Genomic DNA, 26,512 nt, shown 5'->3' with positions numbered 1-26,512 from the left:
GGATGCTAAGCCCTCTCAGTTGCTGAGTTATTCATCTATTTCCCGAAAGGAATCAATGATATGATAGAAATCCCTAAGATTTAATATTGCTATTCTGTACTTAAGTTTTTTCCACAACCCTTTCAGTCCTTTTCTTAGCCAGTGTCCTTTAAAGAGGTTTTCTTCTTTGACAGTTTCATACAGGTATAGAGTGTTCTCTCCTTACTCTTCCCTCTGCCTGCCTGCTCTTTGCTCCCATTGATCCCTTGTCAGTGCTCTCATCCCCCACCAGTCCCTTTCCCAGATTCACGACTTATGCTTTTATTTTGTGACCCATTTAGTTTAACGAGTGTCATCTGTGTGAGCTTTGGATAAGAGCTGTCCGCTGGGCCTGATGGGAACATCAGTGGTGAACTTCTTTAAGTCCCTCCTACATACAGAAGTCAGAGATTTTCAAAATTCAGGTCTTGCTCCTCTCTTTGCCCTTCCTTCCTTCCTTCCTTCCTTCCTTCCTTCCTTCCTTCCTTCCTTCCTTCCTTCCTTCCTTCCTTCCTTCCTCCACCTCTCCTTCCCTCCCTCCCTCCCTCCCTCCCTCCCTCCCTCCCTCCCTCCCTCCCCCTCCCCCCTTCCTTCTCCTCAGTGTGGTGTATGTGTTTGCATGCATCCATGATAGGTGTTCCAGTGTGTGTGCATGTGCATGTCAGGGACAGGCTGATGCTGGTTGTCCTCCTCATCAGTGTTCTCCATCACTTGACATTCTGTTTGAGACAGTGACAGACTAGCCACTAGTTCCCTCTCTGCTATAGTTCCCTGTAACCGGTGGTCCCACACTCCATTAACTAAATGGAACCGCCAACATTGTGGTTGCATATCACAATACCTAGTAACCCAGTAAAATCAAGACTTTAAAGTTTAATTGACCAATCAGATTTATGTATCAATAATATCACAATTTACAAGATGCCAATACAATAATTTCAGAGCCAATTGATAATGATAAAAGCTTCATTCCGTGGGTGGGTAGTGGGGGGGGGGACGGTATGGGGGGCTTTTGGGATAGCATTGGAAATGTAAATGAGGAAAATATCTAATTAAAAAAAAAAGCTTCATTCCAATCCATCTAACCTTACGATCCCACAACTACTTGTGGCTGGTAAATGCCACACGGGTTCACATCTGCAGCCATCTTCTCCTCCTACCCTGGGAAGCCCCTTGTCTCTGCAACTCTTAGCTTTCCCCCTTTTCCCTGTCCAATCACAGACCTCCTCTGTCCGAATGTAATTGGACAGGGAAAATCCTGCCACATAATATGAGGAACATTGTACTGGTGTTTTGGAAAACATGCATTTATTCTTCTAGAAAAGAGAATGTTCTTTGTTGTACATTTTCTAGGTCTTTTTTTTTTTTAAACTTTCAGGCCATGTTGTTCCCCATTGGTGGTAGAATTGGACGTATAGAATTCATAGAGAACATTTCTTGCTTTCTTTGCTTCCAGGGACTTGGAAGATATATTTAACTACAAAATAAGACATCTTACCCCAAACTTATATAGCATTAGGTTAAAAACTACGTACTGTCAAAACTGTGCTTGTAAATTCAGGAGATCATCTCAGTCAGTTTAATCTGGTCACTATTTGAGCACTAGTTCAAAGTAGTTATATACTTCTGTATGTTTAGATGCTGCCTTACGCTGAGTAGCTTGCTTATGCTGTGGCAGGCTCACAGAGACTGTGAAGGGCAGTGGAGTCCTCACTGATTGTTCACTTGGAGTGAAAGGATTGAGAGAATCATCTACACCACTGATGTTCCTCTGGCCTTACGACCTAACTATGCTTTGTCTAGATTAAAAAGTATGTCGGATTGAGAAGCTGACAGATTACAAGCTGAAGGCCAGCCTGGGCTGCAAATTAATCTTTCCTTCCCCTACTTCAGTCTTTGTTTAATTTTCCTGAATGGTCTAAAAAATCCTGTTACTGGGAATTTGTTTAGGGATGCTTTTTTTTTTTTTTTTTTGGTTTTTTTTTTTTCGAGACAGGGTTTCTCTGTGTAGCCCTGGCTGTCCTGGCACTCACTTTGTAGACCAGGCTGGCCTCGAACTCAGAAATACACCTGCCTCTGCCTCCCGAGTGCTGGGATCAAAGGCGTGCGCCACCACGCCCGGCTTAGGGATGCTTTTAATTCTCAGACATTTCCTTTGGTTAATGTGTTTCTTCTGAGTTTATAGCAATCTCTCTTTGTTGAGGAAAAAAAAATCTGAGTTCTTTTTCATGTAGGAGATTTTCACATTCTAGATTTAACTGGTTACGTCCTGTGTTGCTTATAGTTTTCCTGTTCTTAACCTTTCTTGTAAACTGGCAAGTGTAACAGTCAAGAGACTTAAGTAGCTTCAGAGTGTTTGTTTCGTAGGTGATTCTGTGTATTTCTTTTCATTCATAACAGGATATCAGGATTGATTTTACTTTACTATGTTGTTTTTTTTTTTTTTTTTTCTGTGTTGGAGCCTGTCAAAACTAAAAATAATTATTTTTGAAAATAAAACTTCTATGCATGTCTCTCTGAATTTGGCAAGGTTCTCTAGGGAAATGGAATGAATAGAGTGTGTGTGTGTGTATCTATCTATCTATCTATCTATATATATATACATAAAATAAAAAGATTTATTATGTATTATGAGAAGATATATTAGCCCATGATAGGGCTTGCATAGTCCAACAATGACCACCTTTATGATGGAAAGGCTTTGAAGTCTGTAACTGTTCAGTCTACAAAGCTGGATGGTTTAGCAGGTTCAGTCCAGTGCAGAAGACCTGGAAGCTCTTTGGGAGTCTCATTATTAGGTCTAGTTCGGAAGGCTGAAGAAGCAGGAATTTGATGTTGGCTAATAGCAGTAGTGATGCACACACTTGCTTAGGAAGAAGCAAAAGTAGGCAGGAGCGTTGTCTTTTCCTTGGATCTCTTTATGGGGCTACTTACTAGAAGGTGCTGTTTACTCTGAGGTTGAGTCTTGCCCGCTTCCTTAGTTAGAGTTTCATTGGTGTGAAGAGATACCATGTCCAAGGCAACTCTTACAAAGGAAAACATTTAATTGGGGCTGGCTTACAGTTTTAGAGGTGTAGCCCATTATCCTCATGGCAGGAAGGAAGGAAGGCAGTGTGCAGGCAGACATGGTGCTGGAGGAGCTGAGAGTTCTGCATCTGCAGGCAGCCGGGAGGAGACTGCCTTCTGCAGGCAGCCAGGTGGATGTTCTGATTCCATACTGGGCAGAGCTTGAGCATAGGAGACCTCAGAGCCCACCCATATAGTGCCATACTCCTCCAACAAGGTCACAGCTACTCCAGTAAGGCCACAGCTTCTAATAGTGCCACTCCCTATGGCCAAGCATGGAAACACATGAATCTGTGGGGGCCAAACCTATTTAAGCCACCACAGCTCCTCAGCTAATCTTTTCTGGAAACATCCTCGAAAATGTGCCAGAAGTGTATCTCTTCAGTGATCACACATTTTATCAAATTGACAATCAAGATTTACCATCATATCATCCATACATAATGTGTCTTACTTAGTGATTGTATGTAAAATATACAATAAACTTGGTGGAATAATGCATACCATATCAAATCTACAGTGTATGTGCCGGTAGTGGATTCACAGGCCAGTAACAATCCGTTCATGCTAAAGTCACTCACAGTACTAGCTAGTGTCTCACACATGTTTTGTGGCCCTGACCTTACTGATCATTTAATTTAGGGACCGTTCTTCTAGCAGACCTCATACAGACCACACTATTAAGCGGTTGAATGTTGTGATTTGACAAATACCAATATTTAAAAAGTCTGCATTTATTTGTTATGTCTGCATCCCTCCTTACTCAGGTAGCTACAGAGGTATTAATTAATAGGCTTGGTCTTTGTTCCATCAGTGACACCAACTTCTTTTCCTAGCATGTTAATGACATTTGCACACTCTGTTAGTTTGCATACGTGAATACTGGTAACTTTTGAAGGAAATACATTCATCGTTCAGGCAGAAGCGTTTCTGATTCCACTTCCTATGTTAGTATTCTCACTGCCCTCTCAGTTCAAAGTTCAGCAAGTAGTGCACTTTGTACATTGATTACGATGATGAATGGTCCTATAGCACAAAATCCCTGAGCCTAACTTTTGCAAGCTTGCTTCCATTTGGCAGAATTAAGTTGCAGTAGGACAGGAAAGGTCAAACTTATCTAATAATGGGTATTTGTATTGAACTTTTTGTGTTCTTTTTAAAACCACAAAGCTCCTCAAGTGAAATGTACAGTTTTAAATCTTTGAGGTTTCCTTTTTTACTCAATCACCATAATCAAGCCTTTGAGCCAGCCTATGTTACATATGACAGCCAGGAAAACCTAGGCAGAGAGGATGTGAGGAGAAATAACTGAGTAATAGAAATTTAAAAACAAATCAACAAATTATTTAAAACTCTGGTGCAGAATCTGACTGTGGAAATGGGTTTCAGATATGACTCCTGTGCCTGTTTAGTCATTAGCATTGCTGTTCAGTTAATTGCCCCTAGACTAAGTAGTGCTTATTTAAATCCCTAAAATCCAGCAATTAGTAACCTTCTGGAATGTTATTTGCAATGCTGAATAAAGGTGAGTGGGTGGCTTCTTAGCGGGTAAGGTAATGGATATGAAAGGAGTTTGCAAAGGAGCAGGTTTGGCTGTTTCCTGCAGAACTTGTTAACACGTGGCCCCACAGTCTTCATGTTCCTCCTGTACCTTTAGCCTCCCACTTCCTCCCTTCCTGCCTGTCTCCACTGACAGTCTGCCTCCCAGTATATTTCATTCCTTTGTCATGAGCAGTCTGCACTGACCCTGAAATCACATGTGAACCCAAATCATTTCTGGTGATTTGTGGACAGTATTTTAGTTTTCAAAATCTTGATTTAGCTATGGGAGATGGGAACAATCTATTGCTGTATAATTATGGAGATTAGGTAATTAATGATAATATAATAAACATGGCACTACTTACGTATATGCTCAATAATATTTGTCCCTATTTTCCAGTTCTTATCCAGATATAGATTCCTTTTTAACTGAGAAACTTTGATTTACTAGTCTTAAAAAAAGATCTTACATAGTTTAGAAAATTCTTTCAAGTGTGCCATGCCAATTCAGTAATTATGTCATAACTTAAAAATATATATAATAGGAATGAACTCAGGGAATTATAGACATTTCCTGCTCTGTGCCATCCATTCTCAGTTCCCCATTAAACCCAGAAACAGTATTTATTAGAGTAACTCACAGATCACATCATTAGATGATGTAGCCAATATGAGCCTTTCAAACGTTAGTGATTGCATCTTTAAGTGCATGTCAGGTAGAGTGCATTAGAGGTAGCGTGGTCACCGAAGTGTGGCAGAATCACAGTGCTTGTTTATTTCAAAGCTACAGCAAAGGTAGGAAAAGGTTCTTGAGCATTCAGATGGAAGGTAATTTACCTACCAGTGAGATAGCAGGGCTTACAAAGATGCGCAAATTTAGGAAATTTACGTGAGATATAAAAAATAATTTCATTCTAAGACCACAGTTCAAGATGATTGGCACCATTTGTTCTGCAGGATTTTGCACATTTAGAATTCCATACATACTATTGTAGGAAAGTATACATTCAGTTCCAAACATTTTATTTTCCCCTTTTTTCTACTTGCAGACCCCGAAGCAGTTGTAGTGACAGTGTGTCTGGCATTTGAGCTTCTCTTTAGCCGGTGCTGGTGAATAATATGTATCATGCTTGTTTTAGACAGGAAAGTAAGGCATGGAGAAGTAAAGGACTAGATTATCTCCTCAGTCTACTTCTGCAGGCAGGAGGTGTTTTAGTCTTTCTCCTGATACTAGGTGATGGAATCTTTATTATTTGTTAGTTAGCAATTGGAAAATGACCATTACATATGTATGCTATTATTATCAATTTTCTTATAGCTATTTTAAAAGTACTTATGAATATAGAAGTCTTTTTTATGGTGAAGGTCACTATCAAATATGGGAACAGCAGTTGTCTGGCACGGGTATTGCTACTCTCCCTTTAATATGTGGGGCAAAGCTGCTTAATCTTGACACCACTGCAGAATCTAATTTGAATTTGCAATCCTTTTGATACATTCATTAATGGCTTAAAGCAGTCATCTCTAAGCCCAGGTCCACAAAACAGTCTATTTTTTCAGTATTAATGTACTATGTTTATTTGAAATGTCAAAATTAAATTAACTTTACATTTTGCTTATTTTGTATAGGAGTCATGGATAATTGTCTGCATGTAATTAATATATTTCACATTACTAATGTTATTTAGAAATGTTAATCTTTTTCTTCCCTCAGATTCTGTCAAGTTTTAAGAACCAATGCACCTTATAGCCCATGGAAGAAAAAACACAAATCAAGACATTTTTGGGTTCCAAGCTGCCGAAATATGGAATGAAATCTGTGAGAAGTACATTGCAGCCGATGCCAAATGGGACCACTGTGACTTTATTAGGGACCTCCAAGAGTAGTAATGTCAAAAGTTACATAAAAAATAATGGCTCTGATTGTGCATTGTCCCATTCATTTAATTGGAGAAAACCAAATAAATATCAACTTGGTTCACAAAATACAGCAGAACTTAATAATATTCAAAGTACACATGATAAACTAATTGATTCTGAACAACATGCACCTGCTCCAGGAACGCTGGATGGGCATGGGATAAAGGGAGGTTTGAAAAGTGCTTCCTTGTTCACATCCAAGTTAGCAAGACCATCAACCATGTTTGTGCCATCGGCAGAAGAGTTAAGTCAAAAATCTTTTTCTGGACCATCTAATTTGGGTAAATTTACCAAAGGCACATTACTAGGAAGGACTTCATATTCTTCGGTCAATGCGAAGTCACATTTGAATGCGTTTTATGGGAACAGATCCCCTAGTAACGTGCAGAAGCCAAGAGTGAACTCCTGTGCCAGCAGAAGTAGTTCTGGAGAAAGCTTAGCACAGTCCCCAGACAATGCTAAATCTATCACTTGTGAAAAAATGGTAAGGTCACAAAGTTTTTCACATTCCATTCAGAATGTCTTCCTTCCACCTTCATCTATAACCAGGTCACATTCCTTCAACAGAGCTGGAGACCTTACAAAACCTTATCAGAACCAACAGCTCCCCGTTCGAGTGCCTCTCCGGTCAGGTATGCTAACAAGAAGTTCTCTGCAGTCAGAAGTACTCAATGGGAACGAACACGTGGGGTTTGGTTTTAATAGGCCTTATGCTGCTGCTGGAAAGAAACTGGCTTTATCCAATGGCCCAGGTGTCTCGTCCACTTTGGTTTATAGGATGGCTCATCCCCCTCTACTGAAATCTAGCCGACCTCCATTTTCTGGGCCCATGACAGTTGATAGTAATAAAAATCCACCTGCTGACATGTGCGTAGAGGAAGAAGGTATGGTTTCAGCCCAGGACAGCTCTCCGGGTAAGGACCAAGAACTAATTGAAAATGAAAGTTACCGAAGAGACAGTGAGCAGACGGTGAAGAACGAGTCTAAAGTTAGGTACCTGAGTGATGATGTGGATGATATCTCCCTGTCGTCCTTGTCATCTTCCGATAAGAATGATTTAAGTGAAGATTTCAGCGATGATTTCATAGACTTGGAGGACTCCAACAGAGCTAGAATAACGCCAGAGGAAATGACGCTCAAAGAAGAAAAGCAGGAGAACAGACCATCAAAGGATGTATTTGATTCTCCTAAGGAAAGTGAACAAATCTTCAGTAAAGCTGATGAATGGATAGATATAAGTGTCTCTGGTAAATATGGCTATCCTTAACTTACGTGCTTCCCCTGGTGATTACAGCAGAGCTAACATTTAGCCTTGCCTTGATAGACTGTAAGATGCTGTTTGACTGAGACGGCTCAGGCTGGATGAGAGCCCAGCAGAGCAGCAACCTTGCGGCTTGTTTCCATCTTGCATTATTTTCTAGGATAGAATCACTTAAACTCTATACTTTGCCTTTTTGGGAGCTGTCTTATACATGCGAAGTCCTGCATTGTATAGGCCATGGTTTCCAGACAGTTTTCCCAACTCTGCCTGGGAGTGGCTTGCCACCAACCACTAAACCATACCATTCGCCATAGCCATCATTGCAGTCTGCTAAGAGTAAAGCTATATCAAGCACAAGTCAGGTAACATAAGCCTGTTTAGTTGAAAGCTTTCTATCCTCGGGAACAGTTTTGTTTAGCAGTCCTTATGTGGTACTCACTGAAGCATTATTTACTTATGGTACCGAGGAGAGAGAGTGAATGCCTATTAGACTTGGCTATATTGGAACTTAGTGCAGGATGAATGTCATTTGTTCATCTACCCAGAAAAAGAAGCCCAAAGGGAGTGCACAAAGGCATGTCTAGTCAAGGGACTGGCTCACTCATAGTGATGCACTAAACTGTCTTCAGGCATTATAAACTGGAAGATGCCTAGAACAAGTTGTCTTTTAAGGACATATCTGTGAGGTTAAGTTGTCTGCAGAGAGGAAGAGAGTTTCCTGAACAGTGGTTAAAATGAAATAAATACCTTAAGAAATAGTAAAGGAATGTGAAGATGTAAAAAATGAGTGAACTTTATGTTTATTACAAAATGTTTTAGTGGCTTATTTTGAAAACTTTGCCTCCCCCCAAAAAAGTTTATTTAGGGTTTAGGAAAATGCTACAGTTATAGTTTTTGAACCAAATGCTGTTATAATAGATTGGATTATTAGAGCTTATATTTTAGAAATGAGAAATGACTGTGTTTTATAAATTCATGCTTTTTTCTTTCTTTTAAAATCATTTGAAGACAGGAGTGAATGTACAAAGCATACATCTGGAAACAACTTGATTTCACCGGATACGGATTACAGAGCTGGGTCTTCATTTGAACTCTCTCCGTCCGATAGCTCTGATGGAACGTACATGTGGGATGAAGAGGGCCTGGAACCCATTGGGAGCGTCCATCCTGTTGGCAGCTATGAGTCCTCTGAAATGAACAGTATAGTATGTATGGATTTCTGTACCCTTTTGGAGATTTCTTTTTATTTCATTATACAAACACATACAAATACACACATACATAATTTATTATAAAGGCATTTGTGCTTAGTGTATTGGTTAAGTTAAGCTAAGAACGTGACATCTACAACACTTTTAGTTGCCATATTGAGAAGTGTCCCTCGCTGAAGGGGTGTCAGGGATGGTGCTTAACATGCACTTCCTACAGAGAGAGTGGTGGATGATGGACCAGTCGATCCAGGACCGAGTATCATGGGTAGGCTGTGCTGATGTACTACCATTCAGTACAGTTCAGTGTGCCTTTAATACAATGGGAGGTTTTGGCTTTTATTCTTAACAAAGTCTCTTGTAGGTCTGGGCGACTCTCTAGGACAGCTGCCTATAGTGACCTAAGCTGCTTTGGCTTTCGGTTTGACCTTGTCTTCGAAGCCCTTATTACCAAGATAGAAGGAGACAGGTCTGCCAGTCACACCCTTGCAGTATCTAATTTGGCCTGCAAGTGGCCCTGGTGTTTTCATTCACAACTTGATAATCAGTTTGTCTGTGGTCTCACATAAGTACTAAGGGGATAGGAAAATAATCTCCCTGTGTCTGGAAAGAGGGAACTACAAGTGCCACCACATATTAATGCATAGTTCTTTTATAAAACATTACAAGTAACTTAGATACAGACACACTAATAAAATGCAACTAGTGTGGTTAAAATGGCTCAGGGTAATTATTTAGGTTATAAAATAGAAATACTCATAAATCACATTGGTTTATAAATATACAACATTCTAACTAGCTTTCAGGCAGCAAAGCTTTCTATATCTATATACGCCTGTGGCATGGAGAAACCAGATACTGTTATGAAAGGCTTTTAATTAAGTTTCACACACCTAGGTATGTGCCATTTGTGGAGTATCTTCATCTGATCAGAACAAGGTTACAGTTTATGACTTGACCGTGTTCTTTATTAGTAGAATTTTGAAATGTATAATTGAAGTGCTTATCAACATTTTGTCCAGTAGATGGCAGCAGTAAGCCGCTTAGAACTTACTATTTTTAGAGGTTATTGTAACTGACAAAAGGCCCCCTCTACTGAGTTTAGAATATACTTGGGTGACCATGGTGTTAAAATCCTTGAGTATATTCCTTGATTAATATGCTTGAGTATAGCAGATGGGAAACAACCGGTCTTCACTCTGTACTTTAGAAAAAATAGGGGCTCCTGATTTTTTTTCTTTGTTGCTTTTTGAGTTAGGCTGCCCGTCCTATAAGTCTCTATGTAGACCAGACTCAGAGTTCCGCTTGCCTCCCAGATGCTGAGTGAAGGTGCACACCCCCACGCCCAGCTTTGATACTGTGCTTTTCTGATCCAAGGGAAAGGCAAGGTCCAAGAAAGGATGGGCTTACTGACAAAGGCATGTTAAGATCCTCTTTGGGAGTTTTGATGGAAGTTCACATGTTTTGCTTTGAATAATTCAAACTTGCTTTGTTTTCATGGCACATCACCTCACTGGTCTGCATTGAGCTGTTTTGTTTCCACTGATAAATTTGTCACCCCTTTTTGCCCAGATATTGGTATACTTTGCCAATTTTATTTGTATAGTTTTCTTCCCTTTACAGTAAACTCACATGATCCTTAGCACATAATTTATTTAACTTCTTTGGTCTTTTTTAACTAAAGAGTTCACTTGTACTTGGCATTTTTGATGTACTACACTTTGACATTTTACTATTTTTACTTAAATTGTCTTCCTTTTCTTTTTTTCCATTTTTTTCATTGCTAAAATAATTCTCATTAATATATGTAACTTAACTGCAGATGAACGTTAGTGTGCTGTCCCTTTCCTTGGGCATTACAACTGATAATTCCAGTCTGGGTTCATATGAGGGAATTGCTCTAGATTGTGCATCAGTTGTCACTGCTGATATAGTTTGGATGAACCTCCTCCCTAGCCTTCCTGTTGTGAATTTAGCCCGGGGTCTTGTGCATACTGTGTAAGAACTCCAGCACTGTGCAGTACCTACCCTGCAGTGAGCCTCTATTTCCTGCAACTGATACAGCTTTTAGAGTGAGACTTGTTTTTGACGGACCGGAGTGTTAAAGACATGCACAAGCTCTTCTCTTGTCAAGGATAAACAGAGCTTTGAGACTGGCACCTTTAAAGTTACTAGCTAGAGTCTCAGCTGTTTATGTGCTTAGTAGTATTTGTTGTATATAGTTTACATTCAGTATAGTACATGAATTTACAAACATCCCAAGACATTTTGATGGAGTTGTCCAGCTTGTTATGGGGAATATTTCAATCACTTCAGAAAATTCCCCTCTGTTCCTTTCCTTGAGCCTCTTATTCCAAAGAAAGGTTACCTCTTAGCAAAAGACAGAGGAAGAGATGCTAAGAGATGCTAGAAAGGCTTCCGTTACTCTGGATCAGTTGTTCTGCTTTTAAACTGTATATAAATGGAGCCACGCACATATTATTTTGTGTCTGGCTTTTAATGAGTTGTAGGTTTTTTGTATTATTGTCGGTCCATGTGTGCCCCTCCTCCAAGATAAAGTAAACATTCTACCCTGAGCTGTATTCCCAGTCCTTGTCCATTCTTCTGATTGGATCCCATTCCTGTGTGTGAGTGTAGTATAGCTACTTTATCCTTGTGTTCATAGGCTCTTTAGGTTGTCTGACTGGTCAGCCTGCTCATTTTGGCTCTCTACTTCTTACTTCTTGCCTTGAGTATGGTTAGTATTTTATTGTTTCTCATTGCTCATTTAGGTTTTAGGCGCTAAGGTCTCAGTAAATGTTTATTGAAATAAATGTCATAAAAGGCCCCTCAAATACTGCCATTAAATTAAAAAAATAAATAGAAACCCCTAAACTGCAGCTACTGTTTGTTGCTGATGAGTGTTTTCCATGTATATTGTGACATAGCCACCATAGAAAGTGAGTCTCTAAGGCATCACGTGTCATAATAGCAAGCTGCAAGTACCTAAACTGCTGTGTCAGTGTAGATGGGCAGGTGAGGGACGGCTTACAGAACACTGAGACGGTCTTAAAATAGGTAACTGGGAATTTCAGATTCATCTTCATCTCTCCCAACTGTTTCCTAGTACAGAATCACAGAACTTGAGAGAAAAGAGCGAACTGCTCAGTGTGTTGCTATAGACATGGGATACAAGGAGAAGAGGAAACCTGTTTCTCTTAGCAAATGTTTTTCCATGTTGAATTATCAGCAAAAGTTCTTTCCTGTCCCACTAACTCAGTTTTGAATAAGCTTAAATTTAGTAATATAGTTGTTTTGACCCTTTAAACATAATTATATTTTCATTTAACATTAATGGATGCTATAATACATTAGCTACATTGCAATCTGAAGCTTAATTCAGTAGTTATTTTTTGAGTTTCTACTGTGTTACAGGAATACTGTTGAACTCTGAAGCCTTTGGTGGGTAAAGTTGTATTTATCTTAATAACTTCAGATTCTGGTACTATATAAACATGATTACTGTGTGGATTTAAAAGCCATGGGTTATTATTAGTTTGCCTGAGGGCTTCATATAACAGATGGAAGATGTGACTGTATTGAGGGGGAAGAGAAGGTTGTAGGGGGTGATGGGAGAGAGAAGAGAGAGAGAAGAGAGAGAGAGCGAGGGAGGGAGGGAGGGAGGGAGAGAGAGAGAGAGAGAGAGAGAGAGAGAGAGAGAGAGAGAGAGAGAAAACACATTTGTTTTAAAAAGGAAGTGACATTAAACTGAAGTTCTGAAGACTATGTACAGAGTGGATCTGTTGGCCTAGTAAACCCTGAAGATGAACATGTTAGCATCTGCAGAATGTGTGCAGTGGTCTGGGTATCAAGTCATGATGAGGACTAGCAACATAGTTGGGTATGAGTGTGAGATGGAGAACAGCTAGGGATGAAGCTGGAAAATGAGCTAGGAAGGCAGGGAAAACCTGATGTTCCAAGCTAAGCTGAGCTTGAAGATATTTACAAATCATGCTTTAAAGGCAGTGAGATCGATATAGTAGTAAATAGTTTATAAATATTTCTATGTTAAATTTTGATATATACTTCTTGTGTATCTATGATATTGAGCACAGTAGGTTTTGGAATATTTGGGTTTTTTTTCATAAATGAAGAGTTGGTATGATATTTAAACATCTAGGTGAAAGGCTGTGTATCAGATAAAAGTGAACTTAAAAGTAATTTGTTAACAAAAAGCAGTTTTTATAACCATGTCCCTGTTAAGTAGCTGTGGTCCCTAACATAGATGCATAATTAATAAGACTGTGTGAACTTCTCTAAATTAGATTAGATAGGTATTAAAGATCTGTTCAAGAGGACACTGAATCTGTAAAGCTAACTGCTTTTCACTAATAGGATGGCTTTAAGAGTTGTAAAATTGCTCTTCTATTCTGAATGAGCAGTTTATATATTTAAAACAGTCCACCCCAGGCTCTCCTTTGTTTTTTCTAAAGCAAATGCCAGGACTGATTGCTTCCACAGGCTTCCATTTCTAGGAACATTAAGGAGGCATTACTTTAGTCTTTTGCCACTTTCTTGGTTGAGTCAGGGAGCCTGATTTAGACTTGTGAACTGAGTACCTTGCCTTGGGTGCAGGGAAGCAGAAGTTGAAAGGTGGTTTACAGAGCATCTTTCTTCCTTTCTCCCTTCCCTTCCCTTCCCTTCCCTTCCCTTCCCTTCCCTTCCCTTCCCTTCCCTTCCCTTCCCTTCCCTTCCCTTCCCTTCCCTTCCCTTCCCTTCCCTTCCCTTCCTTTCCTTCTTTCTTTCTTTTCCCTCCCTCCCTCCCTCCCTCCCTCCCTCCCTCCCTCCCTCCCTCCCTCTATCCATCCCAAATGCTGCTCCCTGTGCTATCCCCTCCCCCACTTCCCTCCATCATCTTCCCTCCACATCTCTGACTGGGTGGAGCTCCCCGTGGGTATCTCCCCATCCTGGCACATAGATCTCTGCACATCCTCTCCCATTGAAGCCAGAAAAGGCAGCTGTGTTGGGGAACAGATTTCACAGTTAGGGACAACTCCTGCTCCAGTTGTTTGGGGTCCACATGAAGACCAAGCTGCATATCTGCTACATATGTTCTGGGGCCCTTGGTCCAGCCTGTGTATGTTCTTTGGTTGATGACTCAGTCTCAGAGAGCTCCCAGGGCTGACTCTGTTGGTCTTCCTGTGGAGTTCCTATGCCCTTCAGGGCCTTCAATCCTTCCCCTAGCTCTTCCATAAGAGTCTCTGAACTCTGTCCAGTATTTGCCTGTAGGTCTCTATCTGTTTCAGTTAGCTGTTGGGTAGAGCCTCTCACAGGACAGTTATGCTAGACTTCTATCTGCAAGCAAAACAGAGTGTCATTAATAATGTGAGGGATTGGTGCTTATCCATGTGATCAGAAAAAAGTACAATTTGGTATGTCAACCCTAACTCACTAAAACATGTGTTTTATGGAGAGGCTGAAAAGGTGGAGGAGATAAGTACTTTTGTGACCAAACCTGCTCAGTCAGTCAACAGGTTCTCCAGCGCTAGAGTGAAGATTAAAAAGAGAAAAGACAGTTAGACAAGGTTGTAGCATGACCCCAGGCAGTTCTGAGGCTGAGGCAGGTTTATTTTTCCCAATCTGCTTTTATACCATTTTAATTACCTGCAAGTATTAGGGGTGAGTAGTACAATGAGGAACAGCAAGACAATAAACACAAGTCGGCAAGGAACTAGCAAGACAATAAACAAAGTCCCCAGATCACTGTTGCTAAGGGCTTATCAGGATGATCATGATATCTGAGCCTACTTCCCCATCCTTGCCTGAAGTCACATTCATGTCTGAAGCCTACTTCTTTGTTCTACCCTAAAATCAGATTCTTGCCTGAACTTACTTCCTTGTCATGCCCTAATGTCAGATTCTTGCCTGAATATATTTCTTTGTCTTGGCCTAATGTCAGATTCCTGCCTGAAGCCCATTTCCTTGTCCTTGGCCAAACCTACCAAGTGGCCCCCAAAATCTCTCCATACCTTTGATTCTTTGATGACTTCCAAGTCACTTGTCTTATAAAATTATAGCATCGCTGTTATCTGTTACTAAAGGGGAAAGGATTGCGATTTAGAAAGGGCAGAATATCTTATTCCTGTGTCTATAGCTCACCTGAGTATAACCTGAAAGGCAGAATAGAGGGAAATTGAACACACTGTCCATGAAGTGTTGTTTTCTGTAATGGAAGCCATGGAGAGTTCTAGGGCTGATCCTGATGATGATGAAATTTCAGTCATTTGGAGCCATGACTACTAACCTGCCGCAGACCCTCTGAGCCCCTTTGTCTGTGTGGAACCGGTCTCTGGGGCAGGTGGGCAAAGTGTCGGATGGGATGACAGACAGATGTACACAGGAGAGGTCGTGTAGAATCTGAATGTATTTTGTCAAATAGAGCATCAGACTTTTTATGCAGAAGACAATAAGGAAGTTGGGTGACACACCAGCAAGGTACAAAGAGGTTACTGGATTCTTACAGAAAACAGGAATGTAAACACAGAAGGTCTAATGGAACCGCCTGGGATAGAATTCATTGTTAACAACTGGGATCAAAAAGGGCTCCACCTAAGATTCGCTTAATCTTAGAAGCTAGGGTCAAGGGCTTCGTGCCCTTGCCATAGTTCTTATTTTAGTCTATTGTATAGTCCACCTTCCCCTTAGGCCATTGTAAATACATGTGTATGGGTGTAACTCAGCTATAGTCTTAGAAGCCAGGTGTGAGGTCTTTACTCTCCTAGGGCAAGGGCTTTCACACCAAGTCATGGTTCTAACTAGGGAGTTCCGTTCTAGCTAACCATCTCATGAATAAAGCAATACTCTAAAACCACAGCCCACTCTACTTCCCAAACCATTGTAAATTCCTGTATATGGGAGTGACTTGGCTTTTATTCTAAGTGATAGTGTAGTACCAGAGGCTATTCTAAATGTCAGTGAATAAGCAACATTCTTACTGAATTTCAAGCCCATGGTCTTGCTCAAGGACGAGTTGGAACACTGGCAGAAGGCTTTAGCTATGTCAGAATTCAATCTTAAAAGGCACTTATAATAGGATAATACTAAAGGAGAGCACGTGGATCCATACACTAGACTAACTCGGGAACGGAAAATTAATGTATGGGTTAGAGAGAATGCCAGACTCCAAGAGCGAGTTTCTGTGAAACTCTTTTGCCTCGAGAGTAGCTTTTAAGCTTCTCGGCTTGTCAAACGGACTCGACCAGAGTGCATGGCACTAACCCGCTCCAATGGGAAAGCCTACTCTTGATGACTAGACAGCATTGTTAGACTTGGTTGCTTGGAATGTACTTCATTGGCATGAGGGTAAACTAAGAAACTCCTGGAGCCAGAAGGTGGTTTGGAAAGGTGCTGTCTCAGTTTTTGGCTTTGTATCATGAACATCTAGAAATAGCATTACTAAAACTGAGCATGAAAGTAACAAATTTAGAAGTTGTGGTTTTGGTTTTGACTGCTTTGTAGTGGAAGAGATGTCAGGGTCAGTACAGACCAGATGACAGAGCTTGCTTCTGAGCCACCACAGGTGTCTACATAGGATTCAGAAACACAGCTTGTTATTCTGAGGTAGCAGAGGACTAAATAAAGATGCCAGACTGTAGCTGGTGGGTTAGATAAAAGCTATTGGAGAGTTTGTTTATCTGCAGAGAAGCTGTCTTTCTCCTGCATGCAGTGAAGACCCTAGGCAAAGGGGTGGTGTGCTTCATTTATTGAATATGACCATTATCAAGGTGTCAATAAGTACTGTGATTAAGGGGTCCATTTTGTATGGTGTCACCTCTGCTATAACTGTGTTGCTGTAAAATCAAGCAAAAGACTGAGTTCTTACCAGATATTGTCTCAGTCCTCTTTCAGTTTTAAACTTAAAATATTAGTAAAAACAGGCAGGGGAGCTTGGCGTGGTGGCGCACACCTTTAATCCCAGCTCTTGGGAGGCAGAAGCAGGTGAATTTCTGAGTTTGAGAGCAGCCTGGTCTACAAAGTGAGTTCCAGGACAGCCAGGGCTACACAGAAACACTGTCCTGAAAAAACAAGAACAAAACCAGGTAGGAGTGGGGAGAAGGTATGTCAAGGGACTAATTTTTGCAGTGATTATTTTCCAGTGGGATTGAAGCAAAGGCCTTGTGTGTGGTGTGTGTATGTGTTTGTGTATGTGCTGGCCTTGTCTTTCCCTCCCCCTCCCTTCCTCCCTCCCCCTCCCCCCTACTGCATTTGGTTGTGGAGGGAGCTAGCTACTGAGCCCCAGAGATCCTTCTGTCTGCCTCCAAAGGGCTGGGTTTGCTGGGAATCTCAGTTTGTAAGCACTGTTTTGAAGGAGTGCTATTTCTTCAGACCCTAAAACAAAAGTCTCTAATGCTTCTCTGTTGGGTATACCCCTGAGATTCCATGATGGTTGTAAAACATTAATTGATCCTGCTTGGAATAGTATAAAAGGCTGGAAGATACTGATTCTTTTGTTTATTGTGAAGACTTATGTATGTTTTCATTTCTATTTTTATTTTATGTGTATTTTGCTTGCCCACATGTATGTCTGTATAACATGTGTATGTCTGCTGCCCTTGGAGCACAGAAAAGGGTGTTGTATCCCCATAACTGGAGTTAGAGATGGTTGTGAGCCACCATGTAGGTGCTAGGAACTGAGTCCTCTGGAAGACTGGGAAGTGCTTTTAACTGCTGAGCTAACTCTCCAGACACTCTTGTCTGTGTTTTGAGTTGATTTCATAAAATTATTTTCTTTGGCTTAGATTTAAATTCCTTATCCACTTATTTGATTCCTCTCCTCAATCTTTGAAGATTTGTTTAAAAACAAAAGTACTTTAAGCCTTTCTGGCAATTCAGTTCTCTAATCATCTTTGTTTTACATTGTTGCCATACTGTCCAGTTTGTGGGCCTGTTCTAGTGGAGTGTTGTCTAACACCTACACAGGAATTGGAGTTTGTCTAACACCTACACAGGAATTGGAGTTTCCCGTGAATAGATAATAATTTTTATTTAGTAGATACCCTGCTGGTCCTTTTACAAAGCAGGAATTCTGGTGTAGCTATGGATATGTATGTGAGAATAAGTAGTGGCCAATCAATAAAGCATAGCCAGCCACTGTTAGTCACCTTGTTTTCAGTATCTACCTCAGTTCTGCTTGAAGTTGAGTTCTCTAGCAAGTCTAGCTTTCAGCACAGTATGCTGTTGTGCACTGTCAGGCAGGGAGAAGGCTGAGTGAAGGTCTTCTTTTAGAGTCTTCCCACCGAGCGTCCTAAGACTGCTGCTCTGTAGCCTACTCTTGACTCCCTCTACCCGGTCTTATAGATCTTCTTTTTCCTTTTGGTACATCTCTGCACCTGTGAGTGTCAAGAGGAAGGCAAGGGAATTGTGTTTGCTGTGGTCTCAGTATTCGCAAAGCTAATCACTGCTAATTCAAGCCTAAATGTTAAATAACAAGATACAATTTTCAATTTTAATAGTGTTAAACTGTATTAAAATAAGAATCACCCATGGTCAGTGAGATGGCCCAAGGTGGTAAAGATGCCTGACAACATGCACTCTGTTGTTCAGAAAGTACATTCTGGAAGGAGATAATTGACTCCCACAAATTGTCCTCTGACCTCGATACTCATCCTGTGGAATATACTAACACACACTAAACATTTTTTAAAGTTTTAAAAAACATTCTAAAGAAAGACAAAAGAAAAAATTAATAAAGGAAAAAAGATCTTTTGGAAAAAATATACTCAATCTAATATGTGTCAGTAATTACTCAATATGTAAGTGATCTGAATGTCTTTAATCAGAGTTAAATTTGACTTAAAAGTGATAATCTAATCATATATAACCCAGCCTTTAAGCATGGGGCACACAGACTGTGGCATATAACAAAGGCTGCAGAGGATGAACATGATGCTGGCCCAAGTGGGTGAGCATTCTTAGTTCCGTCTCTTCTAGCACCTGCTTTCTGTTTTGTGGTCTGTCTCTTTTCTCAGTACTGACTCATATACACACTAGCCTAGACTTTCCATTGTTTCCTTCATGTCCTGTAAGGATGTTTCCCATTCTTCCTTCCTATCTATAGTCTAGTTCCCATATTTTCTTTTTATCTGTTTGTCTTTACACAATTGCATTAAAAGTTCAAAAATAGGGCTAGTGAGATGATTCAGTGGGTAAGAGCACCGACTGCTCTTCCAAAGGTACTGAGTTCAAATCCCAGCAACCACATGGTGGCTCACAACCACCCATAATGAGATCTGACACCCTCTTCTGGTACGTTTGAAGACAGCTACAGTGAGCTTATACTAATAAATAATTCTTTTAAAAAAAGTTCAAAAATAAATTTTGAGTAAAATAGTATGAATAACTTAAAATTTAACAGATAAAAAAAGATTAGCTTAGGTTGGCTTGGTAGATTTCAGAATAAACAAATACCTAGGGATGTTGGGCATAGAGGTAAATTTCTGTAAATCCCAGCACTTGGAAGTATCATACCCCCCACCCCCCACCCCACAAACACACACACACACACACACACACACACACACTGACAAGAAGGCAGGACACAATAGTGTTAAATATATATGCATACACATCCAAATGAAACACCACAAATGCAAAGGAGGACAGATGAGACGCTTACAAGAGGCTCAACCGGAGGGCAGTGATGAAGGGGCTGTGCACAATTTTGAGAGCTTTGCATCTCCTGTAAATGTCACCTTCTACTGGCATTTTTCTGGGACTTCCATAACTATAATGAGGTTTGACAACAAAGAGAGGCTGCCGGGAAGATTGAGGTTCTTCCAACTCTGAAGACAAAAGGAAAGAGCCAAAGTACACATCAGTTCAAAGAGCGAAGTGAACAGGCTCACCCCATAGTTCTTGGGCTCCCATAGAGAAGGCTTAGCCTGGTGCCAACTCTAGTATGGCCTTCAGGTTATAGAAAGGCCTTCCCATGAGACTTATGGGACAGGTAGAGAAGATCCCGCCTTGGCTGGTGTCATTTCTATCCCTAAGTGATAGTCATGTCTGTAGAGTCAAGGAGTGGTCTGGTTTAAAATAAGGAAGACAGACACAAATTGGGGGTAGAAATGCCAGCCTTTCTTATTCTGCTTTTAGTTGCCTTGTGGGCCTAACTAAAAAGTCAGAAGTTTTCAGCAAAAGCAGTTTTTAAGTATCTGTTATATGAAGAATATGCTAATTTGACAATGACTGAATGGACCTTCAGCATTCTTACTCAACATAAAGTTATTTGTTGCCAAATGATGGAGAGATGTCCTGAGAAATATAATAGGTGATTTTGCTCTTTTGTGAATATCATAGAGTGTACATAAATGAACTAAGAAGGCTATAATTTCATCAGGCTGTACAATCTTAGGCGAGATTAACACTTGTCGAGTTAATATATGGAGTCTGCCTTAGCTGAAACGACTCACGCAATGTATGCTTGTTGAACACAGTGGCTAGTCAATACAGTAAGGTACAAAGAAGTAATTCAAATTTTTATTTTCAAATAACATTATGGTTATAGAGCATATCATGGAATCTATCAATAGTAATATTTGTAAATTTTCTAAGTACAAAGTGAATATATAAAATGTTCATTTCACCTTGTGCATGCAATTCCCACACTCATATAGAGCACCATGAGTTCAAGACAAGCTTTCTCTATAATGAGACCCTGTCTTCAAAACAAAGCAAGAAGAAAGCAAAGAATGCTCTTAAGAATTATGCTGATTTAGGAAATGGCGTAGTAGTTCTGTAGGAACTCCTTACTCCTAGGACACACTCAGAAGGTACATTTACTTGGCTAGTTGTTTAATACCAGGCATAATTTCTCTGTTGTTAAGTGAGCCTTCAGTCCAATTAGATGGCTTCTCGTCACCACTAATCTATAAGTACCACCGTTACATCCTTAGGCATAGCTTGCCATGCTGGGCATCTTTGTGTTCACAGACGTTCCACAGCTGGGGAGGACCATTGATTGTTTCCCTCCTTTAGTGGATTACGTAACACTTTACAGTTGTGTAATACCGAGTCCTCAGGAAAGAGACCTGTTCCAGCTCAAATCCTTAAAGACCTGTGTTCAAAACCCATGGCATCTTCAGCTGTAGGGATTTACTTCCAACTTTTGGAGCAACAAAAGGGCAACAGCAATAGCTTGTGTTGTTTTGAGAGTCTCTTAGACTCTTAACCAACATCTTAAAAGGTTTCTCATACCTGATACTGGGTTTTCATTAGATATGGCTCTTGCAGGGGCTGTTAATCACTCCAACTGGTACAACTTAATTTAAACTACATAATGTATGTATACATGTGTACTTACATGTACTAATTTTAGGTAAATATGAAATGATTATTTTCTTTCATTTTCAAACATGATTAATGTTATTTTCCCTCCTCCTCCTTACTTCTGTATTATCCTCCCCTTCCTCTCCTGAGTTAAAAATTCTTTCTTGTTTTTCTCATTTCCCCCTTTGTATCACCTGCATCCTGCTATTTCCCTCTCGAGGTGGGGACATCCAAAATATAGTACAGATGAATTTTTTAAAATAATTTTAAAAATTAAAACTACTTTATTCTTACAGTACAGATGATAAATCTAAGTTATTATGTGATGATACTTTCAAAATAAATGTCTATATAAGTTATAAGTATCCAGATGAGGTCATGGTATTCTTCCTCCTTGTGTTCACAGGATATTCTGAATAACCTTGAGTCGTGTGACCTTGAGGATGATGACCTTATGTTGGATGTGGATTTGCCGGAGGATGCGCCTCTTGAAAATGGTAAGTGATGACCAGTGGTAAGTCTCCAGATGCATGCATGCAAATGGCTGGATTGTAGCCAGCTTCTTAATCTCACTGGAACCGTTAGAGGGAGAATGAGCCTTTACTGGTGTGAGATAGGTTTACTTGTGTGTTACATGTTTAAAACCTGATTATGTTTGTCTTAAATATAATTCTGTATGATTCAACAACTTTCTATACCTTTATCGAAACAAATGGTAGTGTATGTATGTGTTTAACAACCCAGTTTTCCCTCACTTTTCTTTATTTTGAATTTCAAAAGAAATACACGTAGAGAAGCATTTGTACTGTAAAGCGGTATAATATATCTGGTAACTATTTTAAGGTCAGCTCTGGGAAAGCACTCACCTTCTGACTGAGCCATACATTACCTTTTGACTCCTCTGTACCGGTAGGTGCTTAATCTGCTCTAATCTCCCTGGTGGTGACTGCTTGAGTTCCTTGCTGCCTACCCAAATGCTCTGGATTCTTGAATGAAAGACACACACACACACACACACACACACACACACAGCCTTATATCTAATATGCCTAAATCAGCTGAATGACTGGGCCACTCCCACACTTCCACATTGCTAACCCCTCCCCTTGGATACTTCTGAATTATTACTCACTAAAACCTATATTCCATCTTTGCTACTCTCTTCCCAACTCTTGCATGATTGTACACTCTCTCTTCTATAGCTCTCAATTCTGCATCTTATTCCTTTCTTGGCAATGGTGATTCTCCCCTTTCCTGAGTCCCTTGCCTCCCCAAAAGTCCTGCCTCTGTCTCTCTGCTGAGCCATTGGCTGCTGGAAACTTTATTTACCAGTCAAAGCCAACTGGGGGCAGGTCACCTAGTCTCTTGAAAGCAGTCGGGCAGGTTCCTGTGTAATTTTGGGAGCTGAATTAACACAAATAACATTAGAACCAATCCACAACTTCTAATTTTAGTCTTCCTTTATCACTGTGTCCCAGTATCCAACAATGTAGGGCTTTAGATAATTTATGTGCAGAAGGGATCTTCTGTTCTCTTGTCTCCAGTAGTATAGCATGCATACCCAGGGTTTCTGTATTCGGAAATAGTAAGAGAGCCAAAGACACCCTTGGGAGTGGGGTTGAACAGTCCTGCTGTTCTGGGAAGAATGGCTGACACCGTTGAGGGTTCTCTGTCAGTAAACATTTGTATGGCATCTCAGGTTTCCCCAGGAGCAGGGAAAACAGTACAAAGGATGAATTCCTTTTTATGATGCTAGAACAGTGTGGGTATTTTCAGAAACTGAGTGTATTTGTTCTAAGTGTGCTTTCTTCTCCCCACCACATCAGTCATATTGCTATTGGTTAGACTCCTTTTTTCATTTCTGGAAAAGGTTCTCTGTTACAGTCTAAAGAATGAACATGTGTTTATTTCCCTGATTCATGGATCTTGAATTACCTGGGATGGCATAGCCTCTGAGACTGTATAGATTACTGAGGAGTTCATTATTTTAGGAGTCTGCAGCTGCTTTGGGCTCATTATTCTTAGGATAAATCACTGAAGTAGAACTCGGTAAGCAGAAACTCACATCGTACATACAGCTTAAAATCAGGACACTCATTTTAACCATGATGACAGCATGTGTTATGACCTAGCCTGCCCCACTAAAATTGCTAACAGTGAGAAGCTCAGTAGGCTATGACTGAGCTTGGATTTATAAATCTGTTCAGTGAAATGCTGAAGGCATTATTACAGGAGTGACTTTCCTGTGGTGCGTCTGGCTCTTGGGGTACCGCTGCAGCCAGAATGGAGTTCCAGTCCTAAGAAAGAAAAATTATAGCCAACACCAGGAAAAGCAGGAAGCTGAGCTGCCAGCCTGAGGGTACTTCTGGGAGATGATACCGAGCACCCAGGAGATGTAGTGGTAGACACTGCTTTCCAGAGCTCTATAGAATGGAATTCCCTACAACAGTATAGCAGTTCAGTAGGTGATGGAAACTGTGTTGCTGCTGGGAAATCTGAGAGATCAAAGGCTACACTGCTTTGGAGCACAAAAGAAAATAAAATGTAAACCATCAAGAACGACTGAGCACACAACAAGACCTAATACTGCAGGAGATGTGGCATGCTTTTGTTTTCATGTTTGTCAAGGCTGGTAGTGAAGGCTGAGGGATTTCTCTCTTTGGGGTAAGTCACAGCAAAGGTAGTGCATGCCACTTTGACAGGGTTACTACAACTTCTCTTTAGAAATTTTATTCCCTTTCTAAGCTGATGCATGAAGCACAGATCAAACCAGTCTTAGAACCTCTCTCATTTGTAGAGCATAGCCTAGTTATTCTCATGTTAGACAGACAAAGAATGTCAGAGAGATTGCAAATATTTGAGGTCTTTATTGAATCCACATGAGTGTGAAGTAGACAGGAACTCCAGTAGCAGTACATATATGGTACAGATGTTTTCCTAAAAGAAAACACAATATTGACTATTTTGCACTGAAAAAATACTAAAGAAACCAGTATTGACCTAAAATTAGTTCTTTCTGTAGGTACCCAAAATAGAGTAGTATTTATGTTTACAGGAGGGTGGAAAGTAACTATTTAAATACTTTTGGCTGTAGGATAAGAATGCTGGAAGGACTGGTAGGTTAGGGATCTTTTAACATATTGTTGACTGCTGACTGTAGTGGTCATTGGCATCTATTTCAGAATGTTATACAAGTTTGAGAAGAAGTTGCATTGGGTCTCTGAACCCTAACATGTTTCAGCTTCATTAATTCTGCTGGTATTATTGGCATTTGTACCCCAAAGAAGACAGGCACGCCAGTGAAACCTTCCATAAGGACTTGATCTGGTTACAGGTTATATGACCTCATTAGGAACAGGTGTTCCTTTACTGAATAGAAAGTTCATTGTGTGTGTGTTGGGGGTTGTTTGTGTATGTGCATGTATGTGGGAGCGTGTTTTCCTGTCTGTGTATGAGCTCGGAGGCCAGAGGTTGATAAGGCGTGTGCTTCTCCCTTGCTCACCTCTTTATTGTTTGAGACCGAGTCTCTTCTGGAATTTAAGTTCCTCATTTTGCCTAGACTAGCTGGTCATTGAATTCCAGGATGTTCTAGTGGCCACCCACCTTGGGCTGGGGGCACAAGGCATCCATGGCCAAGTCCCGTTTGTGTGTGGATACATGGAGGTTTAGAACTCCGAGCCTCTTGATAAAAGAGTAATGTTTCCTTTTGAGCCATGACTGTAGGCTCTGTAAAAGGAGGAAGTCAGGAAGAGAGGGCTTATCTGATGATCGCATTTGTGTGCTAGTCTCTGAGTGTGGGATGTGTGTACCAAGCCAGGGGAGGAAAGAATGTCTTAGTGTAATAACCATTACACTAAGTTACAGTCTAGAATTTGGGGACATGTACTTCTGAGTGTTGTGGTGACTCTTGGATGACTATGTAACACTAATGCAGTTTAGGATGATGCTATAGTTTATGTATGCTAATAGAACATTTGACTACTTACTGGTAGGGAAGTAAGTAAAACATTTGCATACTTAAAGCTCTAAGTGCTGTCCTGTGACATTTGTGGTGGAGATGAGAAAGAGCAGCACTGGGTCATGTGGAATGACAGCACAGGTGAAAGGCACCTGAGTCGTGAAGGAGGAGACAAAGTCAACTATTTTTCTAGCTTTAACTCTGTCACAGTTTTTCCTTAAATAGTCTTGGATACGTGAAGAAAAAAATGTAATTAATAGTGAAAGTGAACAAGCCTGAGGTGGAGCCCCACAGCCTCAGAATGGCTATCCTAACTGAGCAGATGTTCCTTAAGATGTGTGGGGTTTGAGACTGGGCAAGTGTGTGTTTGATTGACTACCTTTGATGTAGCTGTGTGATGGTTTTTTTGGGAGTTCTTTACAATATGGTAATATTTTAGTAAAGATAAAGCAAACACTTACAAGGCGCCTTTTGTTCTTTTGAGAAGTTTATGTAGAAGTTTAAAGGTAAACAGGCAGCCAAGTGCTCCGGTTTCTGGACCAGGCTTGTGTTCATTGCCCAGTTTTCTTCCTCTCTCCCTGTCGGTTAGTAGTTGTTTTCCTATGTCCTTGTAAAATTAAGGGTGTTCAGAGATCCCATTGTTTATCCTCTGTGTGACTGAGGTAGACCATCTGTCTTCTTTCTTCTTGTGTGAGATATTATTTTATTTCGAGCCTCAATCTGCTATTATTATTATTATTATTATTATTATTATTATTATTATTATTATTTTGGACTCATCCCAGATCTTCAAGCTTAGATACCTAGGTGGTTTTCTCTAATTTCTTTTTAATGGAAAATTTTCATAGACAGTGAGGAAGATGGGGTGGTATTTGTTTTAGAATCCTGTGAATACTTTCTGAAGGTGTTCATCTGTTCCTGATGCCTGCTCTGAATTTAGCTGTCACCCTGCTCCTATGTCCTTGCAGGCCTGATTCAGAGCTCAGGCTGTTTTTGCAGGAAAGACTTAGTCAGAAAACCCTTTTCTATACTGTCTGTCTTCTGTGCTCCATTCTTGGTTTTTGTTTATTTGGTTTTGTTTTTTTGAGATAGGGTCTGTGTAGCTTTGGTTGGCCTACAACTGTGTGTAGACCAGGCTGACCTTGATGCCACAGAGATTTCACTTGCATCTGCCTCCTGAGTACAGGAATTAAAGGTGTATACCACCATTCCTGGCTCCCACCGTAGGTTCATAAA

General features: G+C 40.4%; 1 protein-coding gene across 7 annotated transcripts in view; it reads left to right on the top strand.

Annotated features, from left to right (window-relative positions):
- Ccser2 (coiled-coil serine rich protein 2) overlaps nt 1-26,512 on the top strand; it is a 96,244-nt gene that overhangs the window by 21,808 nt on the left and 47,924 nt on the right. For 6 of the 7 annotated variants that reach the window (XM_029469325.2, XM_021181385.3, XM_029469324.2 and 3 more), the window contains exons 2-4: nt 6,341-7,793; nt 8,816-9,012; nt 21,725-21,815. In XM_029469325.2, coding sequence (XP_029325185.1) covers nt 6,380-7,793; nt 8,816-9,012; nt 21,725-21,815 — 1,702 coding nt within the window. In that variant the 5' untranslated portion in view covers nt 6,341-6,379. Of the gene's footprint in view, nt 1-6,340; nt 7,794-8,815; nt 9,013-11,997; nt 12,073-21,724; nt 21,816-26,512 lie in introns of those variants that run through there. The other variant, XM_021181388.3, reaches the window with a different exon arrangement.

Source organism: Mus caroli, unplaced genomic scaffold (assembly GCF_978045245.1).
Source record: "Mus caroli unplaced genomic scaffold, Mus_caroli_1 scaffold_12, whole genome shotgun sequence".
Taxonomy (NCBI): domain Eukaryota; kingdom Metazoa; phylum Chordata; class Mammalia; order Rodentia; family Muridae; genus Mus; species Mus caroli.
Note: the sequence above shows the minus strand (reverse complement) of the source record. Positions and strands in the feature narration are given on the sequence as shown.